Consider the following 14,611-nt stretch of genomic DNA (forward strand, 5'->3'; position numbering starts at 1 on the left):
CTGCACTGCACTGGCGACGACACTCACAACAGCACTACACTACTAGTCACTTCTCAATCACTTTCACTTGCAACACTCCATCACACCACACCACACACTCACTTGCACTTTGCTCCATTGCTACATTCCACCAACAATCACCACACCAGCACGGCATACGCAACACTCGCACACACCTCCCCACCCCCACCACCACCACCATGTCGCCATCACCAGCGACCACGCGCGCCGAGAGCAGACGGCAAGCCGCCGTCAAACTGGAAGAAGACGAGCGCAAGCAGCGCGCTGCTGCGTGGGTCAACTCTCTCGGCGCGATCAACGACATTGTTATCAAGCCTCACGAGTCGCTGTTGTCGCCGTTCCCCGAGCTCGAAGTCGACGTGATGGGCCGTGCCAGCCGCAGCTTTTTAGCAACGGTAAACGCGCATGCGCACGCCCTTGCGGCCACTTCGCGCTCCCCGCCGTCGCCGGCAGCCCGCGAGCGCTCGGCCCAGCGGTACGAGTTCATCCGGAGCATCCGCGCGCAGTGGGGGGAAACGACGTGCGCGCATGAGGATGTGTACTGCCGCGTGCGCGGGGTTGCCGAGGTGCTCGAGAGCAACAGCAGCAGCAGCGAGGGCGGCGGCGAGTCGAGCAGCTCCGCGGCGGACCGCAAGGCCGTCGAGGAGGACACGCACGTCTCGAAGAAGCCCCGCCTCGCAACCAGCACACCACGCGCGCCGAGCCTCGACCCCGAGATTGGCGGCGTGCCACACTTCACGGCGGCGAGATGGAGCGACATGATCTCGGCAGCGGCGGGCACCAAGCCCCGCCAGCCGGCAGAGGTCGAGACGGGGACAACACACAAGCCTGTGCCGTCCGAGATTGACGTGCTCGTCGTTGGCATGGGGCGTGCCGGGCGGGTATGCGGCGAGGTCTTGCAGAAGGTGCGTCGCAAGGCGAGGAAGGCACGATGACTGAGCTGACACATTCCAGTCGGGACGCACGCGCGTCAGCGCTGTCGAGGTGGATGCCGAGGCGCACGACGGGTGGCGGCCACCACGGGGTAAGTGTCGATACGAGTGCCGATAGGCGATGCGAGCCGCGAGGCACTCGGCGATGTGCGGTGCGAGATGCGCCTCGTCGCAACAACAGCACGCCAAGACAAGTCACATGCTAACCGACCCGCAGTCCTCGCCCCTGCCGACGTCGCGCCAGAGTACACTCTCGGCGTCATTGCTTCCTCGTCCCCTGCGGCGCGCGAAATCGTCCGCAACACAACAGTAATGGCATGGCTCCTTCTCCAAACGGGCCGCGACGACGAGGGCATGCTCGCCGACCTCCGCGCGACCAAGCTGCCCGTCATTGTCGGCGCGAGCTCGCACTCCGACCCCACATCCTTCATCACCGGCACGGTTATGGGCGAGTCGAGCTGCACGGCCAACGCGCTGCGTGTCTTTGGCAGCTTGGTACGCGAGGCTGGCGCGACGTGCCTTCTCGCCGACGACATGCCGAGTGCGCGATTCGAAATGGTGAGTGCCTCTTCCGACCCGTCCGCCACGCATGTGACTGTGCGCTTTGCTTTGCATTGTCTTGCGCCACCTGTCGAGCGAGCGCAAATCATGCCGCTGTGCCGCGCTGTCCTGAGATGGCGAGCAAACGAGCGTGCATCCGGTGCCACGGCCGCGAGGTAGTCCCGGCGGCTAATCTCTCGCTCGGCTTCGGCTGGCCTCGGCTACCCGAGGTGTGGTGCCACAAACTTGCTTTTGTTCTCAATATACCTTGCTCCCATCCTCCCCCGTGCACACACTGACATCACGTTAGACAATGCGCGACTGTGCATCAATGTGCATCTCGTCTCTCTCGCGCGGCGGCAACGTGCCCTCATCGGAGGCGGTGCGGGCGTTCGTCGCCGAGATCGTCGAGGTCGGGTGCGGTGCTGGTCTTCTGCCTGTCGAAGAACGGGACGAGGCCATCGCCGACGTGCTCGCCGACGTCAAGCCGTCGCTCGAGCTCGACCTCGAGGTTGTCAGCGGCGTGGTTGACCTTGCGCACGAGCACAAGGTCGCCATCCCGCGCCTCGAGTTTGCGTACGCCTTGTTAGCCGCTTAGCTTAGCTTAGATTAATGTATATTGATGGACTCTGTGGAGCGTGGAGCGTGTGTGATCGGCGTGGCTGGCGTGGGAGGAGATCTGCAATGGTATGGATCTGGAGCTCTGGGAATGCGCGCCTTGAGCGGTTTGAGTACGCGGTCGGCAATCCCATCGAGGGTTTGGGGAAACGAGGAGTGGGTCGTGTGTAGCAGAGTCGTGTTCGGCCCGGCCCCGAGGATACCGACGGACGTTTGGTTGCCAGGTACACACCCTCACAGCGTGTTTTTGTTCGGCTAGCAGAACAGACGAGAATACACAAGGTAGGCACCTGGATCAGGTACACGACGACGGCGAGTGTTTGTGTATGTGTGTGCTTGGCATCGGGGATGCGAGAGGACAGCGCGGTGTGTGAAAATGGTGCACACGATACACACGAGGTGGCATGTGGCACTTGTGCGTGACACCGCGGGTCCAAGCTACTCCCTTCGCCTCGCCTCGGCGCGGCCCGTGTAAGTACTCCTAGCCCCCTTTGCTGTGTGCGGGTATGTTTGGCGCCGGTTATGTGTATCCTGAGAAGGCAGCGTGCTTGTGTGAACCAGTACACGCGATGTGGCATGTGGCACTCGTGGGTGACACCGCCGAGTCCCAGCTGGTTCCTTCGCTTGGCCTCAGCGCGGGCTCTGTACTCTGTAGCACCCTTCTGCTGCTCTACACGATCTTCGCAGTGCCTTGCAAACGTGTTCGAACACCCTCTGTACAAGACCGGGCCCGTCATCACAAACCAGATTCATTTCACACTTGTTACGATTCTCAAGACTGACTGGCCCTACAATCCCGTCCCGACTAACCAACCCAACCAACCAACCAACCCCTACAATCACCACTCTCTGCTGCTTGCTTACGCATCCTCGAGGTTCTCGAGGTGGCCGTTCCGCTGGACCATGGTCGCCTTCTGGAGGGACGCGCGGGGCGGGAAGGGCGCGTCGAACACCTCCTCGAGCTGCTCGAGGGTGCGGCCGCGGGTCTCGACGCCGAAGAAGAACCACACGAAGCCGTAGACCACGTTCAAACTGACGAAGACCAAGTAATACTTCCAGCCGATCTTGCGGAAGGCGATCTGCGTCACGTACGTGTTGTACAGGTTGGCCGAGTTGGACTGGATGACGTGGATGCCCATGCCCTTTGCGCGGCCCTCGGTCTTGAGCGTCTCGGCGCAGTACGTCGCCGTGAGGGGCGTGTAGGTGAACGAGTATGCCGCGCCGAAGAGGAAGATGAAGGCGACGCCGGCGTTCGAGAGGGCGGGGGAGGCTTTCGCCTTGAGGGCTGGCGTGGCGAACTGGGAGGAAATGGCCGTGACGATGGCGAGGAGCGAGGCGAGCATGATCGAGCCGATCCAGAGACGCGTGCGGCGGCCCATGCGGTCGTTGGTGGCGGATCCGATGACAGCGCCAGTGCACGACACGATCGAGTTGGCAAAGGTGAGGAGCAGGCGGCGGTCGGTCGAAGTAATGCCGAGGAGGGAGTACATCGCCGGGAGGTAGTACGTGAGGACCGAGTTGCCGGAGAGCTGGGCAAAGTACGACCTGGGGGAGTCAGCACTTGCTCATCGTCACACATCCCACTCGTCGCCACTCACATAAACGTCACCATGAGGAAACGCCAGCGCGCGTTGTGGTCGCGGTAGAGGCACGAGTAGTCGTACCACTTGACGCTCTTCTGGAGCTCGATGCTCTCCTCAAACTCCTTGAGCTCCATCTGCACGATCGGGTGCTGCATGTCGCCGTTACCGTGGTACTCGGCGAGGATGCGCGCCGCGTCCTCCTGGCGGCCCTTCCAGCAGAGCCAGCGGGGCGACTCGGGGATGAAGAGCGTGCCGATGAGGATGATGGCGGGCGGCGCGAGCTGGAGGCCGAGGGGCAGGCGGAAGGCGACCTGGCCCTTCATCTTGGCGGACGCGTACGCGACGCCCGTGGAGAGGATGCTGCCGGCGTAGAAGAACGTGTTGTAGAAGCCTGCGGGGGTTAGTGGTGGTACGAGCAGCGGAACAGGCGCCAACTCACCGACAATGCGCGCACGCCAGTGTGGAGGAGCAAGCTCGAGAGCATAAGTCGGCGCGGCGGAAGTGCCGAGCGCGACGCCCCAGCCGAGAACGAAACGGCCGCCGATGCACATCTTCTCCGACTGCACGGCCGTGAGGATCGCAGCGCCGACCATGATGAGCACCGCGCCGACCTGCATGCCCGCGCGGCGGCCCCACTGGTCGCAGATCGGGCCGGTGAAGAGGGAGCCCTGGGGGTGTGAGCGCTGTCCACGTCCAGAATGCAGCGCCACTCACGATCATCGCACCGACAGTGTAGATCATGAGAATCAGACCCGTGCTGCTCGACAGCTCGGGGAGGTGGAGGTACGAGCGCCACTGGTCCATTGCGTTGATGGACGAGAAGATGGACTGGGGGGTGTTAGCGTGTGCGAGGGAGGAAGGACGGCGCTAAGGCGACGCAACGCAACACCCACGCCATCAAAGCCCGATGCGGTCGCGTTGAGCGCGGCGATGAACAGCACACCGTAGAGCTTGAAGGCCGTCTTGGACCACGGGTCGAGCGGAACCTCATTCACGGCCTTGTGGAACGCCGCGTCGCCCTGGATGTCGCGCGTGGCCAGGTTGGCCGTCTTGGGGTCGATCGACTCGATGCGCTCGACCGAGTCCTTCTCGTTGGCGTGGGTTGCCATGGTGGAGGAGGTGTGCTGGTGGTCGGTGGTGTCGGTGTAGGTGGTCGGTGTTTCCTTGTCGTGGAGCCGGCTTGGTGTTCTCTGCAGCTTATCCGCCGCTGCTTGGGAGAACAACAACAACACCTCAAGCCCACCGCTTTATGTATCCCCGCCTGTGCTGGTGTGAGGATAAGCAATGGGCCTCCGCTTTCTCCAACATTCAGTCGGTGAACGGGGCGCGCTCGGCAGGCGCCGCACGCCGTGCGCCGCCGCACCTGATGTGATGTCCCCCACTTACTCTTTTGCCGCCTCAGAAAAGTCCCCCACTCTCCCCACTTGCTCAGTGATAGCCAGGCAAGGCTGCACACGAGCTCAGCGGGCCAAGTTATCGGGTTCGCGGCGCCGGGCCGAGGGTGTGGGCGGGCTAGCAGCGCGTGCACGCAGGCAGGTGCCAAGGCAGCGCTCTAATTCGGGTGGTCGGTCGAGTCAGTTCCTCTTGCACCTCGTCCCTCCCCCACCGGGACCGATTACGCGGGGGGATGTGTAAGGACGACTTGCTGCTGCAAGCGGGTGCAGGGAGGGCGAATACAGGCTTTATCTCCCTCCCCCACCCTCCCCCACTCTGGCTTAGTCAGGTGCGTGGCGGCCTTGCCTGGCCGCCTGCCTGGCCCGGCCTGCTGACTCGAGGCTGGACAACTCAGCAGATCCAGGCAGTTCCAGGACACTGCTGCTGCTGCAGCTGGAACTTGGCTGCTCTCGGTCAGCTGCTCCCGGATAGTCCGGTGACCGCGGGCAAGCAAAGGGTGACTGTAGAAGGGAATGCCGCGCACCCACACTGGAATGCCGGCTGGCGACACCTCCCCCACTCTACCATACCCACCCACCCGCGCACAACTCACGTGGCCCCACTCACCCCAGCTGCGGGACACCATGGACCCGCACCCAAGAAGCCGACGACACAGCGGCTCGTCACGGCAACAACAGCCAGAGTGGGGAATGCGCTCGCGCGCCCGCAGCCTGCCCCGCTCCGTATCTCTTGTCCGTGCACCAGCAGCACACAGCGCGGCATTGCATAAATCAGCGAAGGAGCGGCGCGCATGCCGGCGAACACGCCGCCCCCTTGCATCCTCTTATCCGACAAGACGAGCCGGCCAAACACTCTCCCCACTTGACGTCCACCCAGCCGCGTATTGTATTGTTCATCAGCGCGCGTCAAGCGAAGCCGACGGCCGCCACCCACCCACAGCACACTCCGACATGACCACCTACACCCCCGACACCCCCGCCAAGCCCGACTTCCTCGCCACCCTCGAGCGGGACGGCTTCGTCGTCGTGCCCGGCGTTATCCCCGCTGCCGCGTGCGAACAGTTCCAAGAGTCGGCTCTGAGCTGGCTCGAGGGGTTCCCGTTTGGCTTCAAGCGCGATGACAGGAGTACCTGGACCGCGGAGCACCTGCCATACTCTACTACGTGGGTGCGGGGGCGTGCATCACTGACACGCCCAGCGGCGGCCTGTATAACCGCTACGCTGTCGGGCACGAGGACTTTGTGTGGAAGATCCGCAGCGAGCCTGGCATCCGCGACGTCTTCGCGCAGGTGTGGGGCACTGACGACCTCATCTCGAGCTTTGATGGGTTCAATGCGAGCTTTCCTATCAACAAGGAGACTGGGAGGACAGATATTGCGCCGACCAAGCCGTGGCCTCGTGCGTTGATAGTCGGGCGAGGAATATCCGCATTCGCTGACACCCACACCTCCAGACATCGACCAGAACCCCCGCCGCGTGCACCAGTTCGAGCTGTACCAGGGCATCGCCAACCTGAGCCCCAACGGCCCGAACGACGGCGGCCTCTGCGTCCTCCGCGGCAGCCACAAGCTCCACGAGGAACACTTTGCCGCCATTGGCGGCTTCCGTCCCGACCGCGACGCGGGCGAGAACGAGAACGGATACTTGTATACGGAAGAAGACTTCCAGTGGTACAAGGACAAGGGGTGCGAGGAGGTCAAGGTGTGCGCGAATGCCGGCGACTTCATCCGTGAGTTGTGTGCGCAGCGTCGTGGCGATCACCCGCGCCACACTGCCACACAAAACTTGCTGTGCCCCCACTGACGCCCCCAGTGTGGGACTCGCGCACGGTCCACTGGAACGCCTCGCCAGTCGGCACGCAGACCCGTTTCGTCACCTATGTCTGCCTGTGCCCCCGGTCGTTCATGACGTCCGACGAGCTCACGGAAAAGCGCAAGGTGTTCAACGCGCGCAAGGGCACCACCCACTGGCCGCAGATGAACCGTATCCCGGTCGAGCGACCCAACTACCCCTTGGCGCTGCCGAAGCGGCCGGATGGGAGCGACTGCCCCGCGCACAGGACGCGGCCGTTCAAGGAGCCGGTTGAGACGACTGATGTGCTGCGTCTTGTCGGTGTCAGGGCGTAGTGGAGCGTGGGGAAAGGAGGAGGAGGAGGATGAATAGAGGAAACGAGCTGTAGCTGATAGTTGACGCGTGATGTTTGCGGATGCCGGGAGGGACAGAGGCCGAGATCGAGGCAAAGTCGGACACCACCTCACACTTCGCCACACTGCCGCAGCCACATTGGCTGCGCCCCGCGCTTTTCAAGCCACCGTAAACCAAGTGGACGCTGGCGCCGCAAGATTCCGCGTTACCGTTGCTGTCGAACTGTGCGCCGCTGATGATGAACAGTGCTTTCAAAGTCGAAACACGCCTGAACAGTTCATCCAACACTCTTCAAAGTCGCGCCGCACATCACTGCTGTGAGGTCACTTGGCTGGAATAGGCACCGTTTAGCGAGTATCAAATGACGTGTAAACTGACGTCATTGTGGCTTGAGTGTCGCGGCTTTGACCGGTACAGTGAGCGAGTCGTTGTAGAAGTGAGCGGTGACGGGATCAAATCTCCGTTGGCAGTGCCGTCCCTACGTTTTGGAATTTCCTCGCCAGTTCGCAGTGGAGGCAGTCTCTCTGTCCCACTACGGGCGCTGCGTCGAGTTTTATAACTGCAGAGGTACCCTCTTCCTCCTTTCCATCTCTCCAGAAAAACATTAAAAATGTCGGCTGCTCCGCTCACTCACCCCTCCATCGTTGGTGTGTAGCCTACTAACCCAGTGGGAGCGCATGAACTGACTTTGCAGACGGCTGGTTCCGCGAGATTTCTTCGCAGTGGCCTGGTGAGATGCGACCGCTTGGCGCGCAAAGGAGCAGATGCTAACAATACCCAGGCCAGGCCATGACCATCAAGTGAGGTGCGAGATGCAGCACGTACTAACCTCCCCAGGGTCAAGAAGATTCTCCACCACGAGAAGTCGCTCTTCCAGGTTAGTCGCTGCGAGCACAGAGCTGTCGGGGCAGTCGCGAAGTTGTTGGCACCACTTTGCCCTTGCCTCCTGGCTTATCGCGCGAACGCCGGCTAACCCCGCCAGGATGTCCTCGTCTTCGAGTCGGAGACCTACGGCAACGTCCTCGTCCTCGACGGCGCCATCCAGGTTTCGGAGCGTGACGAGTTCTCGTGAGTAGCAGCAGCGTGGCAGCAGAGCCGTCGCTTGCGGCTATCGCCTAATGCCCGGCCGATAAGGCAACGTGTGTTGTGTGGCTGACGAGAACCACAGGTACCAGGAGATGATCACCCACCTCCCCATCAACTCGCACCCCAACCCCGAGCAGATCCTTGTCATCGGCGGTGGTGACGGTGGTGTCATCCGTGAGGCCCTCAAGCACAAGTCGGTCAAGAAGGTCACCCTTTGCGACATTGACGAGGCCGTCATCCGCGTCTCCAAGCTCTACCTCCCCGAGCTCTCCAAGTGCTACAACGACCCCCGTGTCGAGGTCTTCATCGGCGACGGCTTCAAGTTCCTCCCCCAGCACGAGAACGAGTACGACGTCATCATCACCGACTCGTCGGACCCCGTCGGCCCCGCCGCCGCCCTCTTCGAGGCCCCCTACTTCACCCTCCTTGAGCGCGCACTCAAGGCCGGTGGTCACATGTCGACCCAGGGCGAGTGCCTCTGGCTCCACCTCCCCCTCATCAACGACCTCCGTCTTACCACCAAGAAGATCTTCCCCGTTGCCGAGTACGCCTACACCACCATCCCCACCTACCCCTCGGGCTCGATCGGTTTCCTCGTCTGCTCCAAGGAGCCTACCCGTGACCTCACCAAGGCCCTCCGCACCGTCCCCGACACCAAGTACTACAACTCGGAGATCCACTCGGCCTCGTTCGTTCTCCCCGAGTTCGGCAAGGTCATGATCGAGACCGGCAAGAACATCCTCCCCGTCTTCGGTGGTGTCCGCCCCGGAGAGTCGACCACTCAGCAGTCGGGCAAGAAGGTCCTCCTCCTCGGCTCGGGCCTCGTTGCCGAGCCCGCCGCCAAGTACCTCACTGAGCGCGGCCACCAGCTCACCATCGGCTGCCGTACCCTCGCCACCGCCCAGGAGCTCGCTTCGGGCCTCGAGAACGCCACCCCCATCTCGGTCGACGTCTCGTCCCCCGAGGCTCTCCGCGCCGCCGTCAAGGGCAACGACGTTGTCATCTCGCTCGTCCCCTACGCCCACCACCGTGCCGTCATGGAGGCCGCCCTCGCTGAGAAGGCCCACGTCGTCACCACCTCGTACATCAACCCCCAGATGCGCGAGCTCGACCAGCAGTTCAAGGACGCTGGCCTCACCTGCTTCAACGAGATTGGTCTTGACCCCGGAGTTGACCACCTCTACGCCGTCAAGATCATTGACGACGTCCACAAGGCCGGCGGCAAGGTCAAGTCGTTCTACTCGTACTGCGGTGGCCTTACCGAGCCCGCTGCCTCGGACAACGCCCTCGGCTACAAGTTCTCGTGGTCGCCCGTCGGTGTCCTCCTCGCCCTCAAGAACAACGGTCGCTTCCTCAAGGACGGCAAGCCCGCTGACGTCAAGGGTGGCCGTGAGCTCATGGAGTTCGCCAAGCCTTACTACTTCACCCCCGCGTACAACCTTGTCGCCTACCCCAACCGCGACTCGTCCGTCTTCCGCGAGTTCTACAACATCCCCGAGGTCCAGAACCTCATCCGCGGCACCATGCGCTACGGCGGCTTCTGCGAGGTCGTCTCGGCCTGGACCGACCTCGGCCTCCTCGAGGACACCCCCAACCCCCTCGTTGCCGCCAACGCCGCTCCCCTCACCTGGCTCGAGCTCACCGCCAAGCTCCTTGGCGTCGAGGCCGACTCTTCGGCTGTCTCGGCCAAGATCCTCGCCCTCCCCTCCATCCCCAAGGGCCAGGAGAAGATCATCCTCCAGAAGTTCGCTTCGCTCGGCCTCCTCTCGGACGAGAAGGTTGCCGGCAAGGAGACCCTCCTCCGCACCCTCTCCAACCTCCTCGAGTCCAAGTGCCAGTTCCAGCCCGGAGAGGTCGACCTTGTCCTCCTCCAGCACACCTTCGAGGTCGTCCGCGCCGACGGCAAGGAGGAGACGATTGTCGCCTCGCTCGAGGAGTACGGCTCGCGCACTGGCGGCCCCTCGGCCATGGCCAAGCTCGTCGGTGTTCCTTGCGGTCTTGCCGTCCAGCTCATCCTCGAGGGCGCCCTCAACAAGCCCGGTGTCCACGCTCCTTACGACGAGCCCACCGCCAAGCTCTTCCGTGACCGCCTCGAGAAGGAGGAGGGCATCAACATGGTCGAGAAGGTCTTCTAAGTCGTAGTTATTATTCATAGCACTAAAAGCGGACCGAAAGGGATGCAAAGTAACGCACTTGCATGATGACAACGGGTGTGTGGTATGTGTGGGCGTTCCAGACGAGGCGAGAGTGTTATTGCAATGACCACGGATCCACATTAGTACAACGCACGTGCCCACTGGCCCTTTGTACGGGTACAAGGTGTAGATACATTGACGCCTCTCGCGCTCCTACTCCTTCTACTGAGGTTTTCTCCACTGCTAATGCTGGGTTGTACAGGTAGTTGTATATTTGAGTTTCAAGGTGTTTTCTCCACTGCGTAAATGCTGGGTTGTATACAGATGTGTGTTGGTGTGTTGTTTTCTCCACTGCGTAGTGCTGGGTTGTAAATGCCGAAGGTATAAGGTCGTGCGTGTGCGGTGTCGTGAGTCGCTCGTCATCAGCTGCTTAGAGTAACGTCTCGCCCAGAGCGGCGCGGGACAGCGAGCAGCCAATGGCGACCGTCTGCGCGACCGACGCGGCGTCGTCTCCGAGCGAGGGGTTGACCTCGACCACGTCGAGCGCGACGAGGTTGCCGGTCTCGGCGATCGCCTCGGCAATGTAGTGGCCCTCGCGGAAGGTCAGGCCGCCACGCACAGGCGTGCCCGTGCTGGGCGTGATGGTGGGGTCGAGCGCGTCGACGTCGTAGCTGAGGTGGATGGGGCGGTCGCGGCCAATGTGGTCGAGGGCGAGGTCCATGACCTTGCCGATACCGTGCTTGTCGACATCGTGCATCGTGAAGACCTTGATGCCGTGCTCCTTGAGGATCTTCTTCTCACCGTTGTCAATGTCGCGCAGGCCAATGTACACCAGGTCCTCGGGCTTGAGCACCGGCTTGAGCCACTCGTTGAACGGCGCGACGTCGGTGCCCTCCAGGCCGAGGAGGAACGACACGGGGCAGCCGTGCAGGTTGCCCGAGTCGGTCGTGAGCGGCGTGTTGATGTCGGCGTGGGCGTCGACCCAGACGAGTGCAGCGTTGGGGAACTTGCGCTTCGTGCCAGCGACAGTTCCGACGGCCTAGGACGTCAGTAAAAGTTCGAAGCGAGGCGTCGCTACCGCCCGATCCGCGCTTGTGCGCCGATGAAGCGCCCAGGCGCCGCCGACCACCAAGGTCATCAAACTCACCAACGAGTGGTCACCGCCGAGCGTGAGCGGGAGCTTGCCGCCCTCAGCGACGTCGGCGACGTCAGAAGCAAGCTGCTTGGTGACGGTGCTGACCGCGCGAGGCTGCTTCATCTTGCCGATGTCGGCGTCGCTCTTGACCGTCGAGAGGAGCGTGTCGACCGCACCCTCGTTGTGCTCGACGTGCCATCCGAGCGACTGGAGCTGGTTGAGCAGACCGGCCTGGACGAGGTGGTCGGGGCCCTTGTCGACGCCCGCGCGAGGCTGGCCACCGGAGAAGGGGTACGAGAGGACCTGGGGGAGGTGTTAGCTGGTAGGAAGTTGGGCCGGCAGGGGCGAGATGGGGAGGGCGTCTGAGGGCAGAGGCCGCGCGAGAGTGGCCATCTCGCGTCGCGCTGTCGGTGACTAGCTGGCGCGACTACGTAGCACCTTGCACCCCATACCACCTCACAGCACCTGAAACCTCGCCCATCTCGCCGCGCTGGGTGCTCGCTTCGCTCGCCCCATCGCGTACTCACCGAAACAGTAGCCGGCTGCGCGAGGAACTTGTACTCGTAGGTCGGCTTCGCCGCGGTCTCGGTAAGAGGGCGGAGGAAGTACTCTGACCGGCTCGAGTGGGCGCGCGCAAGGCGGGGCGTCGCGATGGAGCGGCCGCTCAACGAGCGGAGGGCGGTGGCGCGGAAGGCTGACATGGGGCTGGGGGGCTGGGGGGAACAAGAAGCAGTATACAGCGAAGAGGCGTTGGCTTTAGCGATCGAGACGTGCACGTATGTGATCGACGGCGTGTGGGCAAAGAGAACAAAAGATGTCGTGGGGGTTGTGTCTCTTTTATAGTCGCGCTTGTGTGACAAAAGCGTGGATGGGTGTCACGAGAAAAGCGCGCAGTCACTTGTTGCGTTATCGCCGCAAGCAGCCAGGCACTTTGTCCGATTCGTCGGATCTTGTAGCCGCGCGCTTATCCGTGGCACCACGGCGCGTCTGTGCATCCGCCACACGACGCGACGAGACTGCACTCATTCAACAACTGCATTCATTGGGTTTCTTCTCAACTACTGACTGCTCGAACTGCGCGATCTACTCTACTCTACACGGCAGTGAACACGAAGGTCTGCTGCTCGGCCTTGCGCCCACCGCCGACCTTGGAGCCGCTCACGTCGGTCCAAGAGCGGGGGGGCACGAGCTCGACGGCGCTCGATGTGATGGCCAGCACGAGCCCAGACCAGCTGTTGACGAGGCGGAAGGTACCCGTGAGACTGTTGTCCTTGGCCGAGCGGCCCGGGATGATCCACCACTGGTGGCCGACCTGGCCGCCCGCGGCGCCGAGGCTCGCCGGCGTGCCCCAGGCGCGGGTGGCCACCTGGTCGCTCGTGCCGAGCTCCTTGCCTGTGCCGACGTTGGTGAGCGAGTACGAGCCGTCGCCGTTGGCCTTGGAGGTCCACTTGTCGTTCGCTCCGCCAGCCGTCAGCGGGATCCCGGCCGCCGTGACGATCTTGTACGTCTTGTTCGTGTCGATGACGCTCGGGGTAGGTGTCGACGGCTCAATGTTGAGGTTGACGTACTCGGAGTTGCCGGTCGAGCAGCCAAAGCTGCAGTAGCCGCGGAAGTTCTTGCCAATGTAGTGGCCGGACGTCTTGCTAGCCGAGTCGATGAACCAACGGTACTGCGACATGGTTTTGTAGGAAGGTCCAGAGTCGCCGAGCAGCTTCCACTTCTGCGTGGTGAGGTCGGCGCTGCCGTAGAACTGCTGCGAGACGTTGTGGTTCGTGTCGACGGCGTTAGGCTGGCCGACCCACTGGCCGAGGTACGGGTTGTAGCTTGCGTCCATCCAGAAGAGGGGGGTCGTCGGCGGCGTGAGGCCGAGGGCGATCTGCTGATCGGCCGTCTGCAGGTTCTTGGGGTTGTAGTCCTTGGCAGGGGGCGTGTAGCCGAGGTCACCGTCGTTCACGACCGGGATGATGCCTGACTCGCGGCCGCCGAGACCGGGCTCGCTCCAAGCGCCATTGTACCACTTCTGCCACGAGCCCGCGGCAAACTTGGACGAGATGGGCGCGCGCGCAGCATGCGCGTAGAACGCCTTCCAGATGTTGAGGTTATACTTGTCGATAATACGGCTGTAGTAGTTGATGTAGAAGTAGCCACTGGCGACATCGACGACGAGGCGCTGGTCACCCGCGCCCCACGAGTAGGTGGCGCCTGGGAAGGTGACATTGTCGCCGCGCTGGTAGTTGCCGTAGGGGGTCGAGAGGATGCCCTCGACAATGTTCCACGTCTGGCCCTGGTCCTTGGAGATGGCGTAGTCGATGCGGTCAAAGTGGAGCGCGTCGCCGTACGGGTGGCCCGAGAACTCGTTGTATGAGCAGGAGCGTCAGCGAGCGCAAGTGATGCGAGTGCAAGTGATGCGAGTGCTCTTCCATCACGTCCCACCACGTCCCACCACGTCCAACTCACGAATCAGTCCGTACCAGTCGCCAGTGTCCGGGTCGACCCAAACACCGATGAGGTCGCAAAAGTTCTTCTGCGAGTAGTCGGGGTACGGCGCCTTGCCGTTGGCGTCCGGCGTGCGCGGGGCATATGTGGCGATCTTGCCCGTGGGCGAGTTGTTGCAGCGCCAGGTAGTGTTACCGTTCGAGTCGAGCGGGTTGGCGGGGTTGACAAACTTGGACAGCGGGTAGTCCCAATACACGTCGTCAATCGTGTTCCCCGTGAAAAAGTTCCACTCGCGCGACTCGTTGTCGCTGTACAGCGAGTGGCTCTGCTGCAGGTGGTACGAGCCGTCCTTGTCGAGGAACGACCAGCCCGGCGTGTCGTCGGCGAACTTCCACACCCCGACCGTGCCAACGTTGACAGTGTACCCTGGTGCGCGGGCGACGGCTGCGCCGAGCGCCGGCGAGGCGGCGAGGAGAGCAAGAGCTGCGACCTGAGAGAGGGACATGGCGCTTGGGGATCCAAGTTGGAGGGGGTGCTGCCTTGTGCGCGGTTTATCTACGTCTCGAAAGCTGCCCGCGAGAGCTGA

At 62.7% G+C, this 14,611-nt stretch overlaps 6 protein-coding genes across 6 annotated transcripts; 3 read left to right on the forward strand and 3 right to left on the reverse strand.

The window, feature by feature from the left end:
- The first annotated feature begins 5 nt into the window (after nucleotides 1-5).
- LOC62_02G001917 (uncharacterized protein) lies at nucleotides 6-2,137 on the forward strand. The gene is made up of 4 exons (XM_062768417.1): nucleotides 6-926; nucleotides 976-1,045; nucleotides 1,171-1,511; nucleotides 1,804-2,137. Exons 1-4 carry the CDS (start codon nucleotides 201-203, stop codon nucleotides 2,089-2,091), a joined length of 1,425 nt encoding a protein of 474 aa, XP_062624401.1. The 5' UTR covers nucleotides 6-200; the 3' UTR covers nucleotides 2,092-2,137.
- Nucleotides 2,138-2,877: 740 nt separating this feature from the next.
- On the reverse strand, nucleotides 2,878-4,980 carry LAC12_21 (Lactose permease). The gene is made up of 5 exons (XM_062768418.1): nucleotides 4,588-4,980; nucleotides 4,409-4,522; nucleotides 4,134-4,362; nucleotides 3,710-4,085; nucleotides 2,878-3,656 (listed from the first exon to the last, which is right to left on the reverse strand). Exons 1-5 carry the CDS (start codon nucleotides 4,801-4,803, stop codon nucleotides 2,972-2,974), a joined length of 1,620 nt encoding a protein of 539 aa, XP_062624402.1. The 5' UTR covers nucleotides 4,804-4,980; the 3' UTR covers nucleotides 2,878-2,971.
- Nucleotides 4,981-6,039: 1,059 nt separating this feature from the next.
- LOC62_02G001919 (uncharacterized protein) lies at nucleotides 6,040-7,214 on the forward strand (the record flags this gene model as incomplete). Its single annotated transcript, XM_062768419.1, has 4 exons — nucleotides 6,040-6,251; nucleotides 6,287-6,486; nucleotides 6,542-6,817; nucleotides 6,901-7,214. The coding sequence occupies 4 exons, from the start codon at nucleotides 6,040-6,042 to the stop codon at nucleotides 7,212-7,214; spliced, it is 1,002 nt and encodes a 333-aa protein (XP_062624403.1).
- Nucleotides 7,215-7,820: 606 nt separating this feature from the next.
- LYS3 (Saccharopine dehydrogenase [NADP(+), L-glutamate-forming]) lies at nucleotides 7,821-10,538 on the forward strand. The gene is made up of 6 exons (XM_062768420.1): nucleotides 7,821-7,880; nucleotides 7,928-7,963; nucleotides 8,015-8,033; nucleotides 8,071-8,110; nucleotides 8,216-8,301; nucleotides 8,402-10,538. The coding sequence occupies exons 1-6, from the start codon at nucleotides 7,844-7,846 to the stop codon at nucleotides 10,452-10,454; spliced, it is 2,271 nt and encodes a 756-aa protein (XP_062624404.1). The 5' UTR covers nucleotides 7,821-7,843; the 3' UTR covers nucleotides 10,455-10,538.
- Nucleotides 10,539-10,622: 84 nt separating this feature from the next.
- On the reverse strand, nucleotides 10,623-12,403 carry aga-1 (Arginase). Its single transcript, XM_062768421.1, has 3 exons — nucleotides 12,117-12,403; nucleotides 11,602-11,892; nucleotides 10,623-11,493 (listed from the first exon to the last, which is right to left on the reverse strand). The coding sequence occupies exons 1-3, from the start codon at nucleotides 12,288-12,290 to the stop codon at nucleotides 10,885-10,887; spliced, it is 1,074 nt and encodes a 357-aa protein (XP_062624405.1). The 5' UTR covers nucleotides 12,291-12,403; the 3' UTR covers nucleotides 10,623-10,884.
- Nucleotides 12,404-12,682: 279 nt separating this feature from the next.
- Nucleotides 12,683-14,530, reverse strand: LOC62_02G001922 (uncharacterized protein; the record flags this gene model as incomplete). The annotated part of the gene is made up of 2 exons (XM_062768422.1): nucleotides 12,683-13,942; nucleotides 14,033-14,530. 2 exons carry the CDS (start codon nucleotides 14,528-14,530, stop codon nucleotides 12,683-12,685), a joined length of 1,758 nt encoding a protein of 585 aa, XP_062624406.1.
- Between the last annotated feature and the right edge of the window lie 81 nt (nucleotides 14,531-14,611).

The sequence above is a fragment of the Vanrija pseudolonga genome, chromosome 2 (assembly GCF_020906515.1).
Source record: "Vanrija pseudolonga chromosome 2, complete sequence".
Taxonomy (NCBI): Eukaryota; Fungi; Basidiomycota; class Tremellomycetes; order Trichosporonales; family Trichosporonaceae; genus Vanrija; species Vanrija pseudolonga.